This window comes from Lycorma delicatula, chromosome 9 (genome assembly GCF_047948215.1).
Source record: "Lycorma delicatula isolate Av1 chromosome 9, ASM4794821v1, whole genome shotgun sequence".
NCBI lineage: Eukaryota > Metazoa > Arthropoda > Insecta > Hemiptera > Fulgoridae > Lycorma > Lycorma delicatula.
In genome coordinates this window covers 59,933,487-59,956,123 of record NC_134463.1, presented here as the reverse complement: position 1 = coordinate 59,956,123, position 22,637 = coordinate 59,933,487, and the positions used below count along the sequence as shown (strand labels likewise).

General features: G+C 31.2%; 1 protein-coding gene across 1 annotated transcript in view; it reads right to left on the bottom strand.

Moving 5' to 3' along the window:
• The window catches only part of qless (decaprenyl diphosphate synthase subunit 1 qless), a 456,058-nt gene that overhangs the window by 105,048 nt on the left and 328,373 nt on the right, over positions 1-22,637 (bottom strand). Inside the window, exon 4 of the mRNA XM_075374783.1 lies at positions 4,897-5,038. Within this exon, the coding sequence (XP_075230898.1) occupies positions 4,897-5,038 (142 nt within the window). The remainder of the gene's footprint in view (positions 1-4,896; positions 5,039-22,637) is intronic.

Below are 22,637 nucleotides of genomic sequence, written 5' to 3'. Positions count from 1 at the left end.
TCTCTATCAGCTCAACTAGAAGAGTGGGGGGGGGGGGTCCACAGTTTTAAACCAATACTGTAATAATAAGTGTAACTTTTTTTTTTGCTTTTACGTAAATACAGTAAGTATCTACGTACTGTGGCATCGGATATAAAATGACATATGGGATATAATGACCGAAAACTTGTCTTGGAATGAAGGAGTGACTATAGGGTGAATTGAGGTTATAAGTACCGAAACAGGCGGAGATGCCTATGCCGTGACTAAGATGAAGTAGAAGATTTTGTGGCTAGTTTTCAGACATGAACTAGAGATAATTTCTCTGGTATTCTATATTTTGGAATAAGCCAAATTATATTTAAAAATAATTTCAATATACTTTTTAAATTTTTCTGATTTATCCAAAATTGCAATTATTATACTTACGAACTAACTTGTAGCTCTTTCGAGGGGACATTTATAATTTTTATATGAAATGAAATATTTGATTTATCGTTAAGAAAAAAAAGTTACTTTAATTTTGCTTAATTTAAAATAAAAATTGGATTCTTTAATCATGTCCGAATAAATAAGTAGAGTTCAAAACTTTAAATGTTTAAGAGAAATCACAACATCGAATATAAACGAAAAAATGTGAAAAAGAATAGAGCACGGAAAAATTCCTTTCGGCACGCCGGAAGGCGGAGGTAGATTTCACCGGTGCTAAGTAGGGGATAAAAAAGATTTAAATACGATAAGATTTAAAATAGATTTATATTTATAAATAAGATATAAAGATTTAAAAAGACTCAATACGACAACGGTTGCATGCGAAAAAATATGGCAAGTCCCATCTTCTTACAATTCCAGCAACATTTTGGTCATTCCTTGCCGTAAGGGTTGATCATATCAAAAATTGTTTCGGACAAAAGTTTTAGGTAATGTTTAGAAGACCAACGACCATTTTAACTCGATTCGATACTGTGCCTATTAAGGGAGGTATGAATTTTTTTATTTTCAAAACCCCGTTTTTTGCACCCCCTGGGCCTATGGTTGGTGATATCAAAAAACTTTATTTAGATAAGTTTTAGGCTCTTATCCAAAGAATAGTAGGAACTTTAAACGAATTCGATATTTTACTTAATAAGAAAGTTATAGCAAATTTTTTTTTCGAAAAAGTCCTCGCTCCATTTCCACCCCCATGGGCCGATTTTGGCCGTTAACAAACTCGACTGAAATATTGGGACGAGTTATTTTTACGGAACAATTTGAAAGTGAAAGTTATTGTGTTCGCAAGAAAGAGAAATATATATATAAACTTTTGAGCTTACTGTGGTTTTGGGATCTGGGGCATGTGAAACGCGAAGATATGTCAAAATTTTTCCGGAAGTCGAATCATGGTACCCATTACAATAGGTAGTTTTCTTATGAAATTGCCTAAAATGGAAACTGCCTATCATCTCACGAAGAATATTTACAATAAAAAATCCCTGTAATATAACTACAAATTGAGACTACAAATATTGACTACAAATATAATCCTACCAGAAACACTAATGGGGCAGAATGTCTACATTTTTTCAGAACAAGAAATAGCAAAAATAGAAAAAAGAAGTTTAAAAAAAAATTATGGACCAAAATATGAAGATGGAATTTATAAATTGAAAAATGAAAAATAAATTAACAAAACACAAAAAAAAAAAATAAGGGACTTAATCCGGAAAAGAAAATTACAATTTTACAGATCTTTATGCAGAATGAACAAACAAAGACTGACAAAACAAATATTTACTTCCTACATAAACAGAACCACGACGATCAAATGGTTTAAAGAAATAGAAACAGATCTAAAAACAATAAACACTTCTACGAATCTAGTTAAAGACAGAGATAAATTTAGAAAAGTGATTTGAGAATCTACATCTCCAGAGAAAAAGAACAAGAAGGGTATAAACCTGAATAGATGGACGGAAGAAAGGTGACAACAAAGCAAAAGAATGAAAACCTTTTGGGAAAAGAAAAAGAAGTCAAAACTATGGAAACATCTTCCCTAATGGTCGGAATGATAAAGAAAAGATATCCAAATAAAATATTAATGTTTTTATTTTAATAACGTTAAAATATTCTGAAATAAAAAACCACCTCTTACAAAAATAAAGCAAAATAAAAACAACAGATTATTATTGAGCAGTAATTTAATTTTTTAGTAAATACATAGATAAGATTTGAACTCTCAAAAATATCTTAGAATTAAAATAAATAGAATTTACTGAGTACAGATTAAAAAACTTAAAGTAATTAAATTTTTTTTATAAATTTGAAATCAAAATGCTAATAATAAAAATTGAATAGTTTTATTTAATGAACACGTGAAAAAAAGACTAGTAAGCGTTTTAAATAAAATATTGTATGTAAATTTTAACTTCAATAATATTTACTGGAATAAAGAGGGTTTGCGTCCAAGAAAAAGAAACATTCTAGCGAAAAGAATTGATATTTGAAAGAAAAGATGAATCTTTGCCACGAATTAAGTAAAATATTAGGAAAGAAAAAAGGAATTAAAACTAAAATATTAGAGAGGAAGAACAGGTACTAGGAAAGAGAAGATTTAAAATACGAATACTCTGACGTTTCGATTCCGACTATAAAATGGATTTAAATTTCATCACGAGTTATTATGCGATTTATAAAACCTTTCACTAAAAGCCGCTGTTTAAGTTCCATACATATGTGAATTCGATGTCTTTATGATTTATTTTGAGTCGACCACCACACCTCGAACACATTTTACGGTAATCCAGCTTATTAAACCGATCGAAATAACACTTTTAGAGGGAAAAATTGTTACCTGGAGTTTTATAAATGGAAATGGTAAAGGGGCCTATAATAAAAGTAAAAAATAGTAAATAAGTGAGCGAGGGTTGAGTTGGGGAGTTGAGAAGAGGTGAAAAATGGTATTATTGCGATTTCCGAAGAAAGTTGATGTCAAAAAAATTTGTGGTTATTTAAGGCACAGAAAGGTATACTTTCACCAAGTTTTGTAAAAATTAAATTATTTTTGCGGAAATTAAAAATTAAAAAAGATGATTTTTGATATTCTTATCGGAAATTTTGAGGTTATGTTAAAAAGTGACTGGTAGATTTTAAACCGAGTATGGACTGTATTTGATGATGAGGAAATGAAACAACTCCTTGTTGCCTTTGAATAGTTATGTTTAATATGTCGTTACTCTTGACATAATAACTAACATGACAATAATAAATGCTAACATAACTAGATTTAACATTATCAAGTATACTACTAGTAACAGTAATTGTCCATTCGGACGAAATGAAAAATACGGCTCTTTGCAGGATTCGGGCGCCGAATGAATACAGGTTACTTAAAACGATCATGACCGATCCTTGCGGCATCATGACGTAAAACATCGTATGATCAGAGCTTGCCGGGAAGGTCTAGCTCTCGCTAGGTAGCAGCTCCAAACGACTAAAAGTGGGGAACGTAACGGTGACTTCTACAAAAGTTGTAGACTTTTGCATTATCTACAACTTCTGTATTGACATTCTTTTTTCAACCCCCCAAATAACCCCTCCACCACCTCCGCTCACGCATTTATTTTCTTTACTTTTATTATAATCCCCTTTACCATTTCCACTTGTACAAATCAGTAACAATTTTTTTTTTAAATTGTAATTTGGTTGGACTATCATGGATTATGGAATGGAGAGTGCCGATACTCGGAAAACAAATTTCCAAATTTTGATACGTCTCTCCTTGTGAATAAGATTGGATAGTACGATTGGATTTTGCAAAGGGTTAAGTCGAAACTTTCACCGGTCTTTTGTTACGATGAAAATCGAGGACCACTATTTTTTTCGACAGATGACCACTTGTTCTGTCTGATTTAAACTGTTCGATCCAGTAACAAAAATTTCTAAGGTTAATACACTTTTTATCAAATTATTTTTAACATGTGTGATTGAATTTCGGCCAGTTTTACACTTTTATAAAATAAGAAATTCATCACAGCACGCTGATCTTCCATTGTACACGTTACAAGCGGGTCGATATTATGAATTAAAAAAAAATAAGATTATAATGATAATAATTGAAGTTCTTTTTTGAACAGCTGAAATTTTCTATGTCAATGGTACCAACTTAAACGTCAGACATTTTCAGTTTATTCAATTAATTAGTTTACCCCTGTTCTCATTTGTTTCTAATTATTGAAAGATTTTCGTATTTAAATAAAAATACTGGAGCAAACGGTATAACCAAAAAGTTATTTAAATTTTTTTTCTACTTCAAAAAAATGGTTTTTGTATTCTGCTTTAAGACAGTAAGAGAATTTTTAAAATAATTTACAAAAACACTTCTAAGATATATATAAAATGTATTAAAATAAATTTAGGTGACTTTTTAAAAAAACTTTCGTTCTTTCAGAAATCGTTAAGTTTGTTTGTAACATTGTAATAACATTAACAAATCGTACAAACACAAATTTATCTGTTTATGATCTTATACAGTTATTTCTTCATATATACTTTCTGAATGACGAGTCTTATTTTATTAAAGAAAAATTTTTATTATGAAAGTAAAGAAAATAAATAAAAACATTTATTAATTAATTTATATTCTTCTACAATAAATTAAAATTTACGAGCAGTATTCTATCAAGATTAAGATTATCATTCCGATAAATAATTATTATAGTTAATACGAGAATATATTACAAAAAACTATTCAAAGAAATTGTAACTGTAAGGACGAAACGGAAGTACGAAAAACTAAAAAAGGTTTAAAGAAGAAAAAATTTACATAGACAGGATATGAGTCATCATTAAATACCAAACTAATGTTCTAGTAGACAGTAAATCAAATGCTAATGAAAATATAAATATATTATTTAATACAACTATAAAAGGTATTCCTACCTTTTTATGATTCCATACAACGTTAACCGAGGGTTTCCCCCGACGGAAATCTGATTGATCGATAACATCGTCGTGTATTAATGATGCTGAATGGATCATTTCTGCAATCATAGCCACTTGTCTTTGTGCTGGCAGAAGACCACTGAAATAAAAATAAAAAATATAATATAACATGTTCAGTAAAAATTACTTTACTATTAAAAGACTTGAAAAAAAAGTTTACTTCATTATTATTCATTAATATTAAAATTCAAGTAACGTACATTCAGATGTAACAAAAAAAATCCTAAACGAGTAATAAATTTAAATCTTAACCAAGGAATGTGAAAATATAGGTATATATAAATAATAAATTATTTATATAATAGTTTCAACTTACCAACAATCTCTAATAGTAATGTTCGAGTGCTTTCGGATTTTTAATCAATCTCCAGGAACAATGATGTGTTATACATTACAATTATTTATTTCACATATCATTAATTGTATTAAATTGAATTTTATAAAATATATAAATATAACAATTGACTGTCAAAGGTATAAAGTTAACGTACTCCGTCATGTCAGTATGAAGGTCTCAATTGGTATTATAACGTATACATTGTTATTATATTGTTAAGAAACCACGTAACCTAGACACAATTAGGGATGGGATTCAAGTGGTGTGTATAGAAATCCCACTGGACACATTGGTGCGAGATACGGAATCAGTCGTGACTCGTATTAAGAAATGTATCTATGCTGAAGGCCACCATTTTAAACATTTAGTTTAACTACTATTTGGAACTTTCAGTTTCATCAGAAAGTATACTTTTCAAATAGGTCTGTAGCCTTACTGTTCCCAGAAATTTAACCAGGCAGGGAAGAAAATAAATTTTCTATGACAGTTCAAAGCGTGAATACATTTTTTTTTAATCACTCTTTACCTATATATGTTAACGTAAAGAAAGGAATGGTGAAAGAATAGATATAATACTTAATCGAAATTTCCATTTAATTTATAAATGAATGAAGAAAAAAGAAAGAAAATCTAACAAACTTACTATTTTTCTTTACGAAAATGGTTTATAATGATAAGAATAAATAAAACGGATAATAAATGGGATAAACAATTTATGATAATAAAATAAATATATTACAATAAAAGATTAGTGTTAGATAGGAATGGAGTAAATGCATAAAACCAGTCAAGCAACAAACGGCTCATGACAAATTAATTATTTTTCACTGATTTTACTGACCTAAATAGAAAATCAACAGTAAGAATAGAAGTTAAAACTGTAGAAAAACTGCTAAAAAAAAAAGTAAAAAAAAAACAAAGAATGGTGAAAATTTATGAAGCAAGACTTTATTGATAAAACGAATCTCATTCCCCTATTATAATCAAGTGTGTTATTTATTTACAATTATAAAGCGAGATATTTACATCACTACTATCAGTTTGTAATTAAAAAAATAATAAATTTTACGTAAGAATTCTGTCCTTATTTAATTTATCAATAAATTAATAATTAAAGAAATTCTTTTCTCTATATGTAAAAAATAAAAGTAAATTTTCATAATAAATTTATACATAAATTATAGACCTATTTGTATTTTTATACAGCGAAAATGCTTTAAAAAATAATTATGATTTCATGTAATAAACAAATTAACATTATAAGAAAAAATAAAAGAACATAAATGAAAAATACACCTAAAAATAAACGAGTTAACGTATATCTTGGTTGAACCAAAATATATAAGAACAAGGAACTTTGTATTGAGAAGTGCTTAACATTGTTATGTTAATATTGTCATTTCTGTAGAAAAAAATAAAAGTATTGGCTAATTAATAAGAACAGAACACAATTGACAACTGCCACGTCGGGTCAAAGACCAGTTAAACAGTGAAAAAAAAAAACACCATTGGCCTTCCTTATGTATCTACATTTATGAATTTATTTACTGTTTATTTTATGCAGTTTTTCTTTCAAATATGATATTTTTATTTTAATTAACCTCGATTCAATAAAAACTAAAAAAAACTAACAATTAATATCGACTTCAAAAGATTTACTTAGTAAAAAAAAAAAAAAAAACAATACTTCGAATCGTTAAATTTTTACTTTTTGAAGTTCACGCCAACAAAAAAACACGACAAACACTTAAATGTTTAATTTGGTGCCGACTTCAAAATGTTGTAATTTAAATAAATGAAAAAGTGTTATCTAGTCATTTTAGTGTTATTCTTATTATTATTATTATTGTTTTGTAATTACTTTTATTAAAGTTTTAGTTTTATTTAAAATCGAGTTAGACTCTTGATTTACCGTTCACTAGATAAGCAAATCTCCCATTTAGGTTTCTCTAAATTTTTATTTTTTTTTAAGGATTTCGCCATATAAGCTTGAAGCTTATCGTCCGTGGGATATGGGTATGGAATTTTGTAGCGTATCAAAAATGCCATACCTGACCTGGATTCGAACCCAGGATCTCAGGATGAAAAGCCTAGACCCTACCACTCCGCCACGGAAATCATTTATTTCAGATGATATTGTTATTTTGATAACATGACAAATGTCAAAGAGTAAAATCCACACAAAGTCTTTAACGTTTTCAAAATATAACATCCGTTTAATATCATTCGAATTTTGTTCAATAGACATAATAGAATCACTCTATAATGTGCTAGTTTCAATACCAGATTTTATGATTATAAGTTATACCGTTCTGAGGTTCAGACCTGTATACACATGTACAAACCTGATCTAGTGTAGCACAGATTCATCAGAACGATGTCAGTTGTGAGATAGTAGTGAACTAGTAAACACGTCATTGCGAGTACTTTGTGTGTCTGAATTATTGTGTATTACATATTTACAACTTTATTTCTTTTAATTAAACGTTAGTTACAAAATGTCTAGAGTTTGTTTAAGTCATCCTAACAAGTTTTGTTATGTATGTGGTGAATTGACGCTCAAGTCCCAAAGGCGAAACTTTATTCCATTAGTAAGAAAGTGTTATGAATTTTATTTTGGGTGTAAAGCCGGGGACCCAACAAGGGCCTGGGCTCCATTGTCTATTGTTCATCGTGTTCTCACTGCATAAAAAAATGGCACACGCCACATGCCATTTGCTATCCCTATGATTTGGAGGCAACCCAAAGATCACTCTTCTGACTGTTATTTCTGCTTAACAAACGTTAAACGGATTACGTCAAAATTAAAACATACAATGGTGTACCCTAACTTGCAATTTGCAATGAGACCAGTTCCATGCTGCGAAGAATTGCCCATACCAAAGCCTTTCAGAACATGTGACATTAGATGAACAGAACTCAGTCTGATGGAAGTAAGGAAGAAAAAGGAACAGATTCTGGTGATACAACTTTTGAACAAAGTAGTTCATCTGAGCTTCATTTACTGACTCAAGAAAATTTTAACGATCTCATACTAGATTTAAAGTTACCCAAAAAACAGTCTGTAATGCTTGCTTCCCGGCTAAAAGGATGGAATCTTCTTCAAAAGAATACAAAGATATATACTTATCGTAATCGTATTAATTTAAAAACTATTTTTCTGAAGAAAACGACTTAGTATTTTGTAATGACATTCCTTCTCTTATGGCAATAAATTCCCATCAGTACCTGTGGCTCAGTCTGCTAGTATAAAAGAAACACATGAAAATTTAAATTTACATTAGAAAAACTTCAATATGCAGTGTATGAATGGAATATGTTTGATGATTTGAAGGTAATTGCACTTATTTTTGGTCTGCAGCTTGGTTACACAAAGTACTGTTGTTTTTTGTGTGAATGGAATAGTAGGAACAGAAAAACCATTCCATTAGAAAGGAATGGCCTAAACGCGAATCACTCATTCCTGAACTGAAAGATGTGAAACATGACCCATGGTGTAATCCTAAAAATGAGTATCTACCTACTATACGTCTCAAACTAGGATTAATGAAGAATTTCGTCAAGGCCATGGGCAATACTCCTGGTTTCACGTACTTAAAACAGAAATTTCGTAAAATTAATAATGCAAAAATTAAAGAAGGAATATTTGTGGGTCAACAAATACGATTAATAATTTATGATAAAAAGTTAGAGGAACTATTGAATCCACTGGAGAAAGCAGCTTGGCAAACATTAAAAAATGTTACTCAGAGTTTTTTGAAAGATCGAAAGGCGGAAAATTACCTTATACGGTCTTATAACATCTTATAAAAATTTGGGTTGTAATATGTCCTTAAAGTACACTTCCTTTATCGCACCTAGATTTCTTTCCCGGAAAACCTTGGCGCAGTGAGGGATGAGCACGGGAAACACTTTCATCAGGAGATTTTAGCTATGGAAAAGAGGTATCAAGGCAAATGGAATACTAATACGCTGGCCGATTATTGTTAGACCATCAAGAGGGATTCTCCAGAAAATTTGAAATATTCAAAATATGGAGGGGGCATTTTTATACAGACATTAATACCTTTCCTAGATCATTTTGTTACAGCTGGAGTTAAAAAAATATGCTAAACTGACTTTTCACCAGAAAAAATTAACTACATTTCTACTGATGTAAATATAAATTTAAACTAATAAACAGTCCTAAGTATAAAACATAGTGTTTTTTAGGCTCTTAAAATTTCAATTTTCAAGAAAATTGAAATTCCGAATAGATATTTGAAAACAGAATAAAAAACTACAATAAGTACACCTACTGGTACTCGTGAGACAAAAATCAAGTTGACCAGTGTTATTATGTATACATATTTGAAAAATTTCAAAATTTCTTGCCCATGAAATCGATCCAAGATACCTTACGGATCCTATAATACAAGGCCCATCAACTGGAGTGGAGAAAGATTCTGCTTCTAATTCGTAATTTTTTCTAATGATGCCATTTAAGAGACGGTTACTTCTTCAACACAATTATACAGAACGTTTATACAGGGTGTCCCATATAAAACGCAACCCATCAATCACTCATCCATGAAATTTCAAAAGTCAAGCTTACTCCCCTACTCGTTAATGAAATGGACTCGTCCAACATCTGAACATCGCGGCGACGCAGTAGAACACTACCGATAGTAACAACAATGCAATCATAACGTTCAGTGTATTGCTAGACAAGATGGTGTTTTCGCTAGATGAACGTGTTTTCATTGTTGAGTCGTACTTCAGTACGAAATCAGTGGTTGCAGTGCAAGATTTGTTTCGCCAAAGTACCCGGATAATGCCGGCCTCCGTGGCGCGAGTGGTAGCGTCTCGGCCTTTCACGCGGAGGTCCCGGAATCCCGGTCAGGCATGGCATTTTTCACACACGCTACAAATCATTCATCTCATCCTCTGTACAGTAATGCTTAACTGGGGCCCCAGAGGTTAACAAAAAAACAAAAAAATAAAAAAAAGTACCCGGATAAACCAGCTCCTAACAAAACATCAGTATTAAGGTTAGTTGCAAAATTTAGAGAGACCGGTTCTGTTAATAACAAGAATACAAAAGATCTGCGTCAGTGTCGAATACAGATACGGTCACTGAAATCAAAGACCGATTACTCGCCTCGCCAAATAAATCCATCAGACGTTTGTCTGCTGAAATTAATTTGTCTAAATCAACTGTTCATCGGACCACCAAACAATTACAATTACGACCTTATCGCATTCAAACGGTTCATCGACTTCTTGAGCCCGACAAAGAAAAACGGCTACAATATTGTCAACGGTTCCGTCGATTTCTGCGTGAGGGAATTAATGTTATGGATTCGTTATTTTTCACAGATGAAGCACGGTTTCATTTGGATGGCTACGTAAACAGCCAAACCAGCAGAATTTGGAGTGCTGAAAATCCCCACGTTTATCATGAAAAACAATTACACCCGCAGAAGTTGGGCGTGTGGTGCGCGATATCGCGGAAGAAAATAATAGGTCCTATTTTTTTCTAGTACACCATTAATGCAGAACGATATCAGGATATTTTATTTCAGTTCATTGCACTCTTGGAAGAGGAAGACACGACACTGCTGGCTACAACATGACGGTGCGACATCGCACTACGCAGGTTCAACTTCTGATTTCGTTGAGGAATTCTTTGGTAATCGTGTTATCGGTCGAGGCTTGTGGCCACCATGATCTCCAGATTTGACTGCGGCGGATTTTTTTCTACGGGGTTACCTCAAAGAAAAAGTCTACAGCAACAAACCACGAACACTTGAAAGATTGAAAGTCAATATTAAACAAAGCTGTATTAAATATCCAGCCACAAACTTTGAAAAAAGTTGCAAGAAACGCTGTAAAAAGAATTGAAGCTTGTATTCGAGAAGATGGCAGCCACTTCCAACATTTACTCTAAATGTAAGGTAATGGATGGTAACAATAAAAATTGCATTTACATTTACACATGCCTTTTATTATTTTAATACCTACCAATATAAGGTTGGGTTGCGTTTTATATCGGACACCTGTAGCTCATCGCTGGTTATAATCGAATTAAGAAACTCATCACATTTTTCTACAATTCAACACGGACAACATTTATTTATGGTAATCTCTTAATACACATCGTATATCATGTAAACATAAATATAATTGTAACCTAAATCTTGATGATAATTTTACAAAAATCTCCTCTAGAAATATCCAGAAAAAGATGTATGTGTATCCAAAATTTGATTCGGTGATTTTTTATTTCATAAAGGTGTTTTTTCAAATCACGAGAAATAATTTAGAATAACCCGAAAAGTTCATTGTTATATAGTTTATATTGCACTTTTTTTATTATTATCAATCCCATTAAGACGATAAAGAATAACCAGTTGCCTTTAAATTTTAACCGGAATAATTTTTTGAAAAATCTGAAAACTTTAATTTCACAACTGAGATCTAAATAAGTAATCTTAATTTTTAATTCCCATGTAAATTTCTAAGTAGACTATAGTAAACAAAGTCTACCTTGTCCCGAGATAACTTCTAACTTTTGAAAAAGAAACAATTTAAAGGGCATTCTGTCCAATACAACCTTCGTAAATGTATTAAAATCAGTAAAAAATAACTGCTACATTTTCATGAGTCGCTGGACAACTGTGTACCCGTATTTACTTTAACAAAATCCGTTACGCAAGATAGATCCAGATCATCAGAAACTACATTAATTAATTAACAACTTTCAATAAAGTTCCACTTTTAATTAGGATCATTTCTGGCATTATGTGAATATAAAAGTAAATATAATGCAAAGAAAATTCTTTTTTTTTTTGTTTTTAATAATAACAAAAAAACACACAATTTATTAAAACTGTACATTACATCTATGTTTTATTTTATTTTTATATCACTAAAACGAATTTTAACTTCGATACACCTGATAAAGTATTCTTGTTCAACAGTCAATTGAAATAAAGATTTAAAAAAAGTTACAAGCAAATTTGATCAATGATCTAAGAATTAATTTATTATCTCAGGATTATTTTACGATAAACTGTTCTAAAATTTATATTTCAAAGAAATTTAAATTAATGAACAAGACAATATTTACCGACAATATTATCGTACATATAACAAAATATTACGTATGAAAGGTGTGACCAGTTGATTCATAAAAGCAAATTTTTTTTAATACATTACATCATAACTAAAATTTAAAAAGAAAAACCCAAAAAGTAAAATTTAACAAAGCTGTGATAATAAGATTATACTAAATCAAATAATAAAAAAAAACCAAAAAAAAAAACACCAATTTATTTAACATTTAACAGTAACATAAGTCAAATAAGAGAAGAATGGTTTTATGAATGAAACGTTTGACAAGTGAAAAGCTAACTACTAATCATATACTAAACAACAAATATAAGTTATAGTATTATTACAATAGAGTTTATTAACTATTTATATTTCATAGTAAGCCCAGCAAGAGGTATTTGTTATTTAATAATAATAATATTTCGAAACAGACAAGTTCAAGATCGAATCGATAGTTGAGTACATAATTAGAAGTTCAATGACAGCTTAAAACTATTGCTTAACATTATGAATAAACATAAAAGGTTAAGAAATCTGGGTACCTAGAGAAAAAAATTGACGAATGAATAAAGATCAATCCACTAATTAACTGGCATAAACCAATTAACAACAGCGTGTTTTAACATAATTTAATAAACCGGCTAAGAGTTGCACAATTCTTTTGGAGAAGCAGAACCGTATCTCACCAATCTTTTTGACTATTACATCCAAAATTAAATAGCATTAATTACCCATATTAAGAAGTCATCCTAAAAAATCTCATAAAATTCGGTTAATTTAGTCTGAAGATATCAAGTAAAACTAACAAAAAAAAATAATTAGGCTTATTATTTCCATTCCCAAAATGGAGTTACCCAAATATGTAACCAAAAAGACGTACTAATCAAATGAAATCACCTAACCAGTACAAGAAATTGATGTTGAGTCCAAAAACGACAAAAAAAGATTTTTAAGCCGCTACCCCTTTATGCGGGATTAAATAAGACCAATCATGATCAGAAGGTATCTTAACTAATTAAAGGGTTATGCAAAATAAATACACCTACTCTTTGACTAAAGTTTGAGATACGGGACCCACGGGATCCGTTTCTCCTTATCCCCTTGATCGATTATTACCAAAATTAAAGGTTATCAATGCACCATATACAGAAATAATCATGCCGAATTTCATTCAAATCAATCGATCCAGTCTGGAGATATCGAGAGAAAAAAAGCAAACACACACACATATATATATATATATATATATATATATATATATATACATACACACATCCTTCCCGAATTTTTCAATGCTAAAATTACGTTTTTTGGTTAAAGGAAATCATGAAAGTCAAAATCTTCAAAACACCGGCATACAAAACTTGAATCGATTAGCATACTTTACCTTTATAGTAATTTTTTACATATTTTTAAAAATGTATTATACAAAAGAACAAATTAGGAGACCCAATCAGAATAAATATTTTTACAACCACCGAATAGGTAAAAGAGTTTCCTGACTCATTCGTAAACAGATCTGCCTACACAAAACCAATACCAAGAACAGAGAAAGTTTGTAGATATCCACCCACATCCTCGGCACGGATGAAGTGAGCGCTTAACTAAAACCTCTCCTCATGAGGAGAAAAGGAACAAGTTGATTTGAGAATAAGGAAGAAGAAAATTAGCCGTAGAAGGACCACCAAACGAGAAACAAACTTATTCAAAGAAATGCTTCAAGGATCCACCTACAATTTTTTCATGAGATCGAGATATTTTCATCTACCGTGGGTAAAACCAAGATTACTGAAACCATTTTGTAAAAAAAAAAATTGGGAGTGGCAGGAGAAGAAATTACTATGATTTGCAGAAGCTAAGGAAACAGGAAACAGTTTATGAAATGGATAAGTGATACTGGAAAAATTGAGAATGGGAGATAAACCAAGTAATGCAGACGACAAGTGGATGAAAATTAAGAGTATAAAGGAAACAGCAAAAGAGACGATAAAGTTTAAAAGCAGGTACTGAATATGGAAATACTGGGTTACAAGTGAAATTTCATTCTTCTTGTTTAAACAAGAAGAATGAAAGGAGAAAGTGGAAGAATGTACAAACAGAAGACAGTAAGAAGGAAACATAGAATGGTGAATAATATACCAAAAAGGGAAACTGAGAAAGCTAAGGAAAAGTGGCTCGAGGAAAAATGTACAGATATGAGCTAATGTGTAAAGAAGCATCAGACATGGTTTTTAAAGAAAAACTAGAAAACGGAATGTGTCAAATAGTGGCAAGGATGGGGAAACACTTAATGAGAAGTAGGAACTAAAAAGAATGCAGGAAGAATACATTGCAGATTACATGCGTTAGGAGAAAAAACAAGAGAAATACATACAGGAGTGTACAAGAAAATGTACAAAGAAAATGAAAAATGGTACAGTATATTAAAAATTAAAATAAAATCAATTAAAATGATGAGAGAAGGAAAAGCTGAGGGATGTGATGAAATACTAATTGAACTGTTTAAAGCACTAGGAGAGACAGTAGAATTGTTATTAGTAGATCTATGCAATGGAATATTTGAAGAAGGAAAGTGGCCAGAGGACTTCCAGGATATAATAACTACTAATAGCAAAGAAAAAAATGCAAATAAGTGTGACGAACATAGAACAATTTAGCCTAATATCACATGCGGCTAAGGTACTATTAAGGGTTCTAAATATACTGAATCTACAACATATTGGAAGGCAGTATTGAGGAAGAACAGTATGGGTTTAGAAGAGATGCTATAGGGCGGTTAAGAGTAATAAGTGAGAGATAGATGGAAAGAAGGTGGAGAGTGTATGTTGCATTTGTTGATTTAGAAAAGGCGTTCGAAAAAATTAGGGGTAAATTACTGTTCAGTTTGGAAAAGAAGGAAGCTGACTGGAAAGAGAGGTGCATAATAGTTTCAACTGTTTAGCTGTACTATCACCAGAAGATAAAAATCAGGATACAAGATGAAATGACAGGAATAATAGAGATTAGAAGGGATTGAGGCAGGAATGCTGCAATAATTTATGTTACATTTTAATTAATTTTAAGTAAAACAATGAATGGTTACTGTAATCCCTAATCTACAAATTGTTAATATTCTTGAGGGAGACCATTTGTCATCGCTTTCCTCTGTCTTCATCTTTTTCTTTCATTTTATATTTTTATCCATATAAATCAAAAGCGGTGTGATTGGAGTTTCAATTGAGAATCTTGATATTTGTATTCTGATTCATTAAAATAATAAATAAATTATTTGTTTATCGCGTAATAGGAAAGTTGTCAAAATTTAATATTCAGTTCACTTTATTTTTAAATGAATACTCAAAAAAGAGATTAATGTTTTGAGAAAGGCATATCAGAAGGGCACACATAAAATGAAGTGAGGCTTTTGAGATGCAGGTGCAGCACAAAATGATTAATGTAAGATGTAGCAAATGAAGAAGTACTACAGAGAATCGGAGAGAACAGGAAAATGCTAAATGTGATTGAATTAAGAAAAAGAACTGACTAGAAAAATTTACGAGAAGAAGGTGTTTATCAGTAGATGTGATAAAAAGCTTAGTGAATGGAAGGAAAAGAAGAGAAAGGAAAAGATTTCAAATGATGGATGGGATTATGGAAAGGGGAAGATAATGCTGAAACTTAGCAAAGGATAGCACAAGGTGGACAGCAACAGCCATGATAGGACCTGCTCTAATGGCAGAACACTATGAATGAACAAATGAAATGAGAATAACTAGGGTTTATGCAAAAGCCGACTTTTTAAAAAACCAAATAAAAGCCATATCATAGATATGGCTATTTTTTTTTCCTGTTTAGCATCCAGGAATCACCGTCAGGTATTACTTCAGAGGATGAATGAGGATGATAAGTACAAGTGCAAATGAAATGTAGTCTTGTACAGTCTCAGGTCGACCGTTCCTGAGATGTGTGGTTAATTGAAATTCAACCACCAAAGAACACCGGTATCCATGATCTAGTGTTCAAATCCGTATAAATGTAACTGCCTTTACTAGGATTTGAACGTTGGAACTCTCGACTTCGTAATCAGCTGATTTTCGAAGACGCGTTACCACTAGACCAACCCGGTGGGTTAAAGATGTGTCTTGATTTTCTTCTTCGTCACTTTTTTTAACATCGCAGTCATCTTCTGTAGAACAATCTTTATATAATCTTGATAATATCTGTCCAGATAACTTAATAATGTAAGTTTTTTTAGCTAATGGAATAAATTTACTATAAGATTTTGTCCAGATGGTCTGTGAATTTTGTAAACAGAGGAGAAATGTTACTAATACCGTGTCTCTTTTTTCTTCAATTCGTATCTTTATAGCGTGTGATAACTTGCAACTAATTTCAGTTTTTCAAATTTTTTAATTCACCAAACAAAAATTCAAATATGCCTTCACTTGTTAATAAATTCGCGACTTGTCTGCCTAAGGCTTTGGCTGATAATCTTCTCGATCCTAAAAGTTTAAGAAGCTCTACAATTTTACAATATTCTTCTTCATCTTCATACCACATGTGACAAGCATTAAGGCCATTCAGAGTTAAAACAATAACTCTGAATGACCTTAATGTAAAACATTTGTATTGCTAACATGGCCTCCAATCTATTCCATTTCGTTTGACGGTCAGGAACAAATTTAATTCTTTTCGGTATTTCCGTTACATAATTCTAAAGATGCTATTTCTGTCAGGGAATTTTCTCAAAATTATTTGAGAGATAAGTTATTGGTAATTAACTAATAATACAGAATAAGTAATCTAAAATCACCCATGTCAATAGAATCTAATTTCTCATAGTCATCCTCACAATCGTTATTTTCAGATTCCTCACTTGTAGCATTTTTACATCTGTTTGATCAAGATTTTTATTTTTATATGTCAGTAACTGCTAAGTGTACGACATGTGAATAGCAGTTGATTAATTATTGATATTTGGCCAAACACCTTTTCATAACAGCAGCACCATCATTTGTTGATGTAACAATATCAGTTGCTAGATCCAAATGAAATTTTTAGCTTCGGAAACCAATTTTAACGCTGTCTTAGCATCACACGAACTTGTCATCGGAGCTAATCCTAAATAGAAATATTTTTCAAGATGATGTACGTTGATATTCAAATATCTGCGGTTTCTCTTACAAGTCCATTCATCTAGAGTTTCATTCATCATTCTTCATACAATCTAATTCATTTATAGTTTCATTTTTGATAGTTTCATAAAATGAGTAAGTGAGGTTCATTACTCAAGAGTTGTTTTGTGGTAAGGAATAGCCTCGTTGTTGTAATGACTCTCGTATAAACGAACTTGCTGTAATGCTATTATTAGATAATCAATCCAAGCAAGTCTTCATACAATTTCTTCTAAATTACTCCTTTTCAAGAAGTTAAAGATGCTGGGTTGTTTTTGTGAACTCGGACCGGCATCAGATGATTATTTGTCCGTTATTTTTTCGTGGATTGTTTTTAAATGATTGTGGAGGCTGCTCGTGGATGATCGTTTGCAAGTTAATATTTTAATTACAGTAATTACAACGCGCCTTATCTTTGTCAACCTTTTTGAAGTAATTCCAAACATCTGACATTTTGGACTAAAAAAAAAAAATAAATAAATGAAAATACTATTTTTTAATATAAATATAAATAAATCGATATTTTTAACAGTATAAAAATTACAATAATATCAGATGAATAAACACTGTAGTGTATGCCACGAAATAATAAACATTGAAACAGGTTCTGAATTTCAAAAAAACAAGTCAATTACACACTCCTGCAGTATGATAAAGTCTGGCTCATTGGGCTCACTGCACGCACCGATCAGACAAGGCATATAAATGTCTAGTACGCATACCACGTGTTCTCGTGCAGTCGTACTCCGCTCAGGCAACAATGTTGCCATACCTTTCTCCGGTATATACAACCTGCCGTGTACTTTTTTCTTACATTAAAATCATTATAGCGGATTAATAAGTCTTATGTATAAATTTAAAACAGTCTTTTTAAATGAAAAAAACGGTTTTTAAATTGCATAATTTTCTTTTAAAAACCGACAAATCCTAAGAATAACCTTAATTTTTTGAGCCTTTACTAAAGAAAAACTCTTGTCCACCTCCAAAATTGCCTGAGGTGTAGAAGTATCCATTTGTATTATATATTTTCTCAGCCACACCGCCACTACTCTACCACAGGGTATATTGAGTAATGCAAATGTTTTACATTACAAATCATCCTCATTCGCTCCGGTATTCCTGTCACTAAAACTATTAGTGATAGTGTTATCATGAAAAAACGTCCAGCAATATTTTAAGAAAAAGTTATTTTAGAAGGTTTATTACTTAAAATTCTGACTTTTTGATTTTTTCTTATAAAATACAATCTGAGTGATTAATTTATATAAATGTATTTAACTCAGAACTGAATCAAACAATTAAATATTAATAAATGAAAATAAAAATCAGAAACCAAAAGAAAATTTGCATTTTATTTAAGTCCCTAGCTGGTAAACATTCCTTTTAATGTAGTCAACACTTTTATCAGTATCATATTCTTTTTATTGTTTTTATGGTGATGTTACAGATACTGACGTTATCCTCTGTATCATTAACGTTAAAATAAGTATGAATAAAATGACCTTATAAGTGGCCTATGTTATCGATTGCTAAAATAAAAATAATAAGTACTACAAGATACAAGAGTGGAAGCATCTTATATGATCGTGAATTTGTTGGCCCCCCACAATTACACTATACGAAAAACAATAAAATAAACAGCTGTTATACTGCTTGCCCCACCATAAAATAATCAAGATAAAACTTATTATTAAATTAAAATATCCATCCATGTTCAAGAATTAGTGTAAAAAATATATATATATATATGATCAGACCAATGGTTTATGATAATTCAATGGATTGAAGATGAAGAGGAATGTAAAAAAAAGAAAAGAAACATATAGCTGAAATACTATAAGATGACCGGTCATAACCCTTACGAAATGCCAAAAAAATTCTCCCCGCCAACACTGGAATTACACGTAAATAAAACAGAGTTAAGAAATAAAGAATATCAGAGATCTCATTCGTTTGTTTAACCCATTTTACATTATTTTATCGTTTGTTGGAGCATTTTTTTATTATAAAATTTACACTATATGAAAATTTTCAAAAATTTAAGGAGTTTAATTTTCACTAGTTAAATCATCCAACCGGCCAATTTATATTATTCCTACTATAAATTCTGTGTTTATGAATATTAACGAACGACAGATGTTAATATAAATTAGATATTCAGTTAAAACGAATTTGTTCTTGAGATGCGCTGAATTGAGCAAGAGAGAAAGTACTAAAAGAGATATAAGGTTTACGTATACGTATATAATGACGAACGTAGAACTATGGACACGCATCCCCTACCAACAACCTTCAGTGAGATTTTTACCAGTTCTATAATCAAACAGGAATCGCTGATGTAATTTCACTAAAACTTAATAACAATCTTTACATTTTTTAAACCGGTAAAAATGTATAGAAAATATGGTTCCATATAGTAGAATGCCATAAAAAGTTACATACATTTTAACCGGTTTAAGTCGGATATAAGATATGCTTAAATACAAGAATATATATATTCTTAAATTAAAATGTACGCTATGATAATAAATTCCTCTACAAAAATTAATTACGAATATGTGTTAATTTCTTGCATGCGATGCATAAGCTATAAATGTGTATAATTAATATTCGTTAAAAAAGATAAATAACAACAAGGTGCTAAAGTAATGAATATTTTAGGTGTTATAAGTAATTCTAGATATCCAGGTGATAAACTAAACTGGTGATAAAGAGATACTTCAAGGGAAAATGTATAGGAAGACAAAGATAGTAATTTATAAAACAGACACCAGAGATCGTAAGCCGTAGTAATTTATGTTGAAGTTAAAAGATTAGCATGGAACAGAAAGGAAAGAAGAACAGCATCAAACAAGTCATTGAGTGATGACTCCCATCCTCGCCCACCAAAAAAATCGATATAAAAAAAGAAATTGAAACGCTTTTAATTCCATTTAAACTTTTCCGTGTAAAACGTTTAACAGGAAAAGTTAAAAAAATTAAACGGAAAAGTTTGGCATTTTAACTTTAAAATTTTAAACTCAAAACTTTTTAACTTTAAAAGAATTTTTTTTTTATACTTTCTTATCTTAGCGCTATAGCAGAGCTATACCTCTAAACGGGAAAGTATTGTAATCGTTCCAATTTGGGTATATGCGATTTCCACCGGATCTTAACGTAAGGAACCCAAAAAACAGGATGGAAATTTTACGGATGTTAATAATCGTATGTACGTATGTTCGGTGTTGGCCTCTAAACCACCTTATATCTCCAGAATTACTGAACCGATTTTGACCAAACTTGGTCAGATTATTTCTATATATGGGGCATTGATTCCATTAAATTTTCAACTTAAAAGGTCAAGCGGGTGAGGCAGCAGAGCAAGATCACCCTAAGTATCTCGAGATTTCACCTAATTAAAGTCATATTTTTCTTAGGCACATTTGTTAACGATTAAAAAATACTAATATTTGCAAAAAACGTTTGCAAAATTGCATCTCCCCAAAAAAAAAAACTGTTGTAATCTTTTATGTTGTGACGTCACAGGTGATCGATAGAATTAAATAAATAAATAATATTTAAAGTGTAAACAAGTAACCCGATCGCCCGGTTGACTCAATGCTTGTTGTATTAAGCCTCGCGGCTACACCAGTCTGCCGACTGAACAAGCGAAATTTGTTCTATGTAAGTTGTGAAATTACATTAGTTAAGTTGTGCCGACCATCACCGCTAGTACCACCACACCCGCGCGAATTAAATACCGGTATGCGCGCACGCGCTTTAGTCAGAATAATTAAATTAAATAAACGAAAAAATATTATATATACATAAAAAGATAAATATTTTAAATTCTGTGTAAGCAGAAACAACCCACAGTTGAAGGACTTTCCCGGAACGCGGCTTTAGCTGCGAGACGGCGAAGTCCTACAACTGTGTTATGAACTTTTTTTGTTGTTAAGATGTAAACTTTTGAAGTATAATCTAATGTCAATTAATCAAACAATCTTTCAGAAGTAAATAGTTTTAATTTTTTTTAAGGTAGATAAATTATTTCACCAAACACTTGCTAAAACAAAACAAGTTTTTTTAGTTTAGAAATATTACAGATCCTGAATTTCTTGAGGAGTCATATCCGTTTTTTTACTTTACATAAATCACTGATTGCTTATTTTTTAAATGAAAAATATTTGAATAGTAATATAATAATTAACGCAACGTCTTTAGCTTTATTTTTAACTGATAATTTTACATATACATCTAATACAGATTTAAATTCAATAAATATATTAATATATTTTATTATGTAGATTAAAATACATTTTAACCAAAGGGGAGGTCTAGTGGTAAACTCATCGTCGTAAATCAGCTGATTTTGAAGTCGAAGTTCTGAGGTTAAAATCCTAATAACTTTATTCGAATATGAATACTAGATCGTAGATACCGGATTAATTTTTTTTTATTGTTTAACCTCCGAGACCACCGTTAGGTATTGCTTCAGAGGATGAGATGAATAATTTGTAGCGCGTGGAAAATATCATGCCTGACCGGGACTCGAATCCGGGACCTCCGGATGAAAGGCTGAGACTTTACCACTCGCACCACGGAGGCCGGCTTTGGTGAGTTGGGTTTCAATTAACCAGCACACATCTCAGGACCCACCGGGTTGGTCTAGTGGTGAACGCGTCTTCCCAAATCAGCTGATTTGGAAGCCGAGAGTTCCAGCGTTCAAGTCCTAGTAAAGCCAGTTATTTTTACACGGATTTGAATACTAGATCGTGGATACCGGTGTTCTTTGGTGGTTGGGTTTCAATTAACCATACATCTCAGGAATAGTCGAACTGACAATGTACAAGATTACACTTCATTTACACTCATACATATCATCCTCATTCATCCTCTGAAGTATTATATAAACGGTAGTTACCGGAGGCTAAACAGGAAAAAGAGAGCACACATCTCAGAAGTAGTCGAACTGAGTTCGTACCCCGTACACATTTACTGGTACAGTTACATTACACTGATAAGTCGCTAATGATTTTAATTGTTGATGCGACTAAAAAAAAAAACAAAATATAAAGAATTGAAATAACAGTATAATATGTACTGGATTTTCA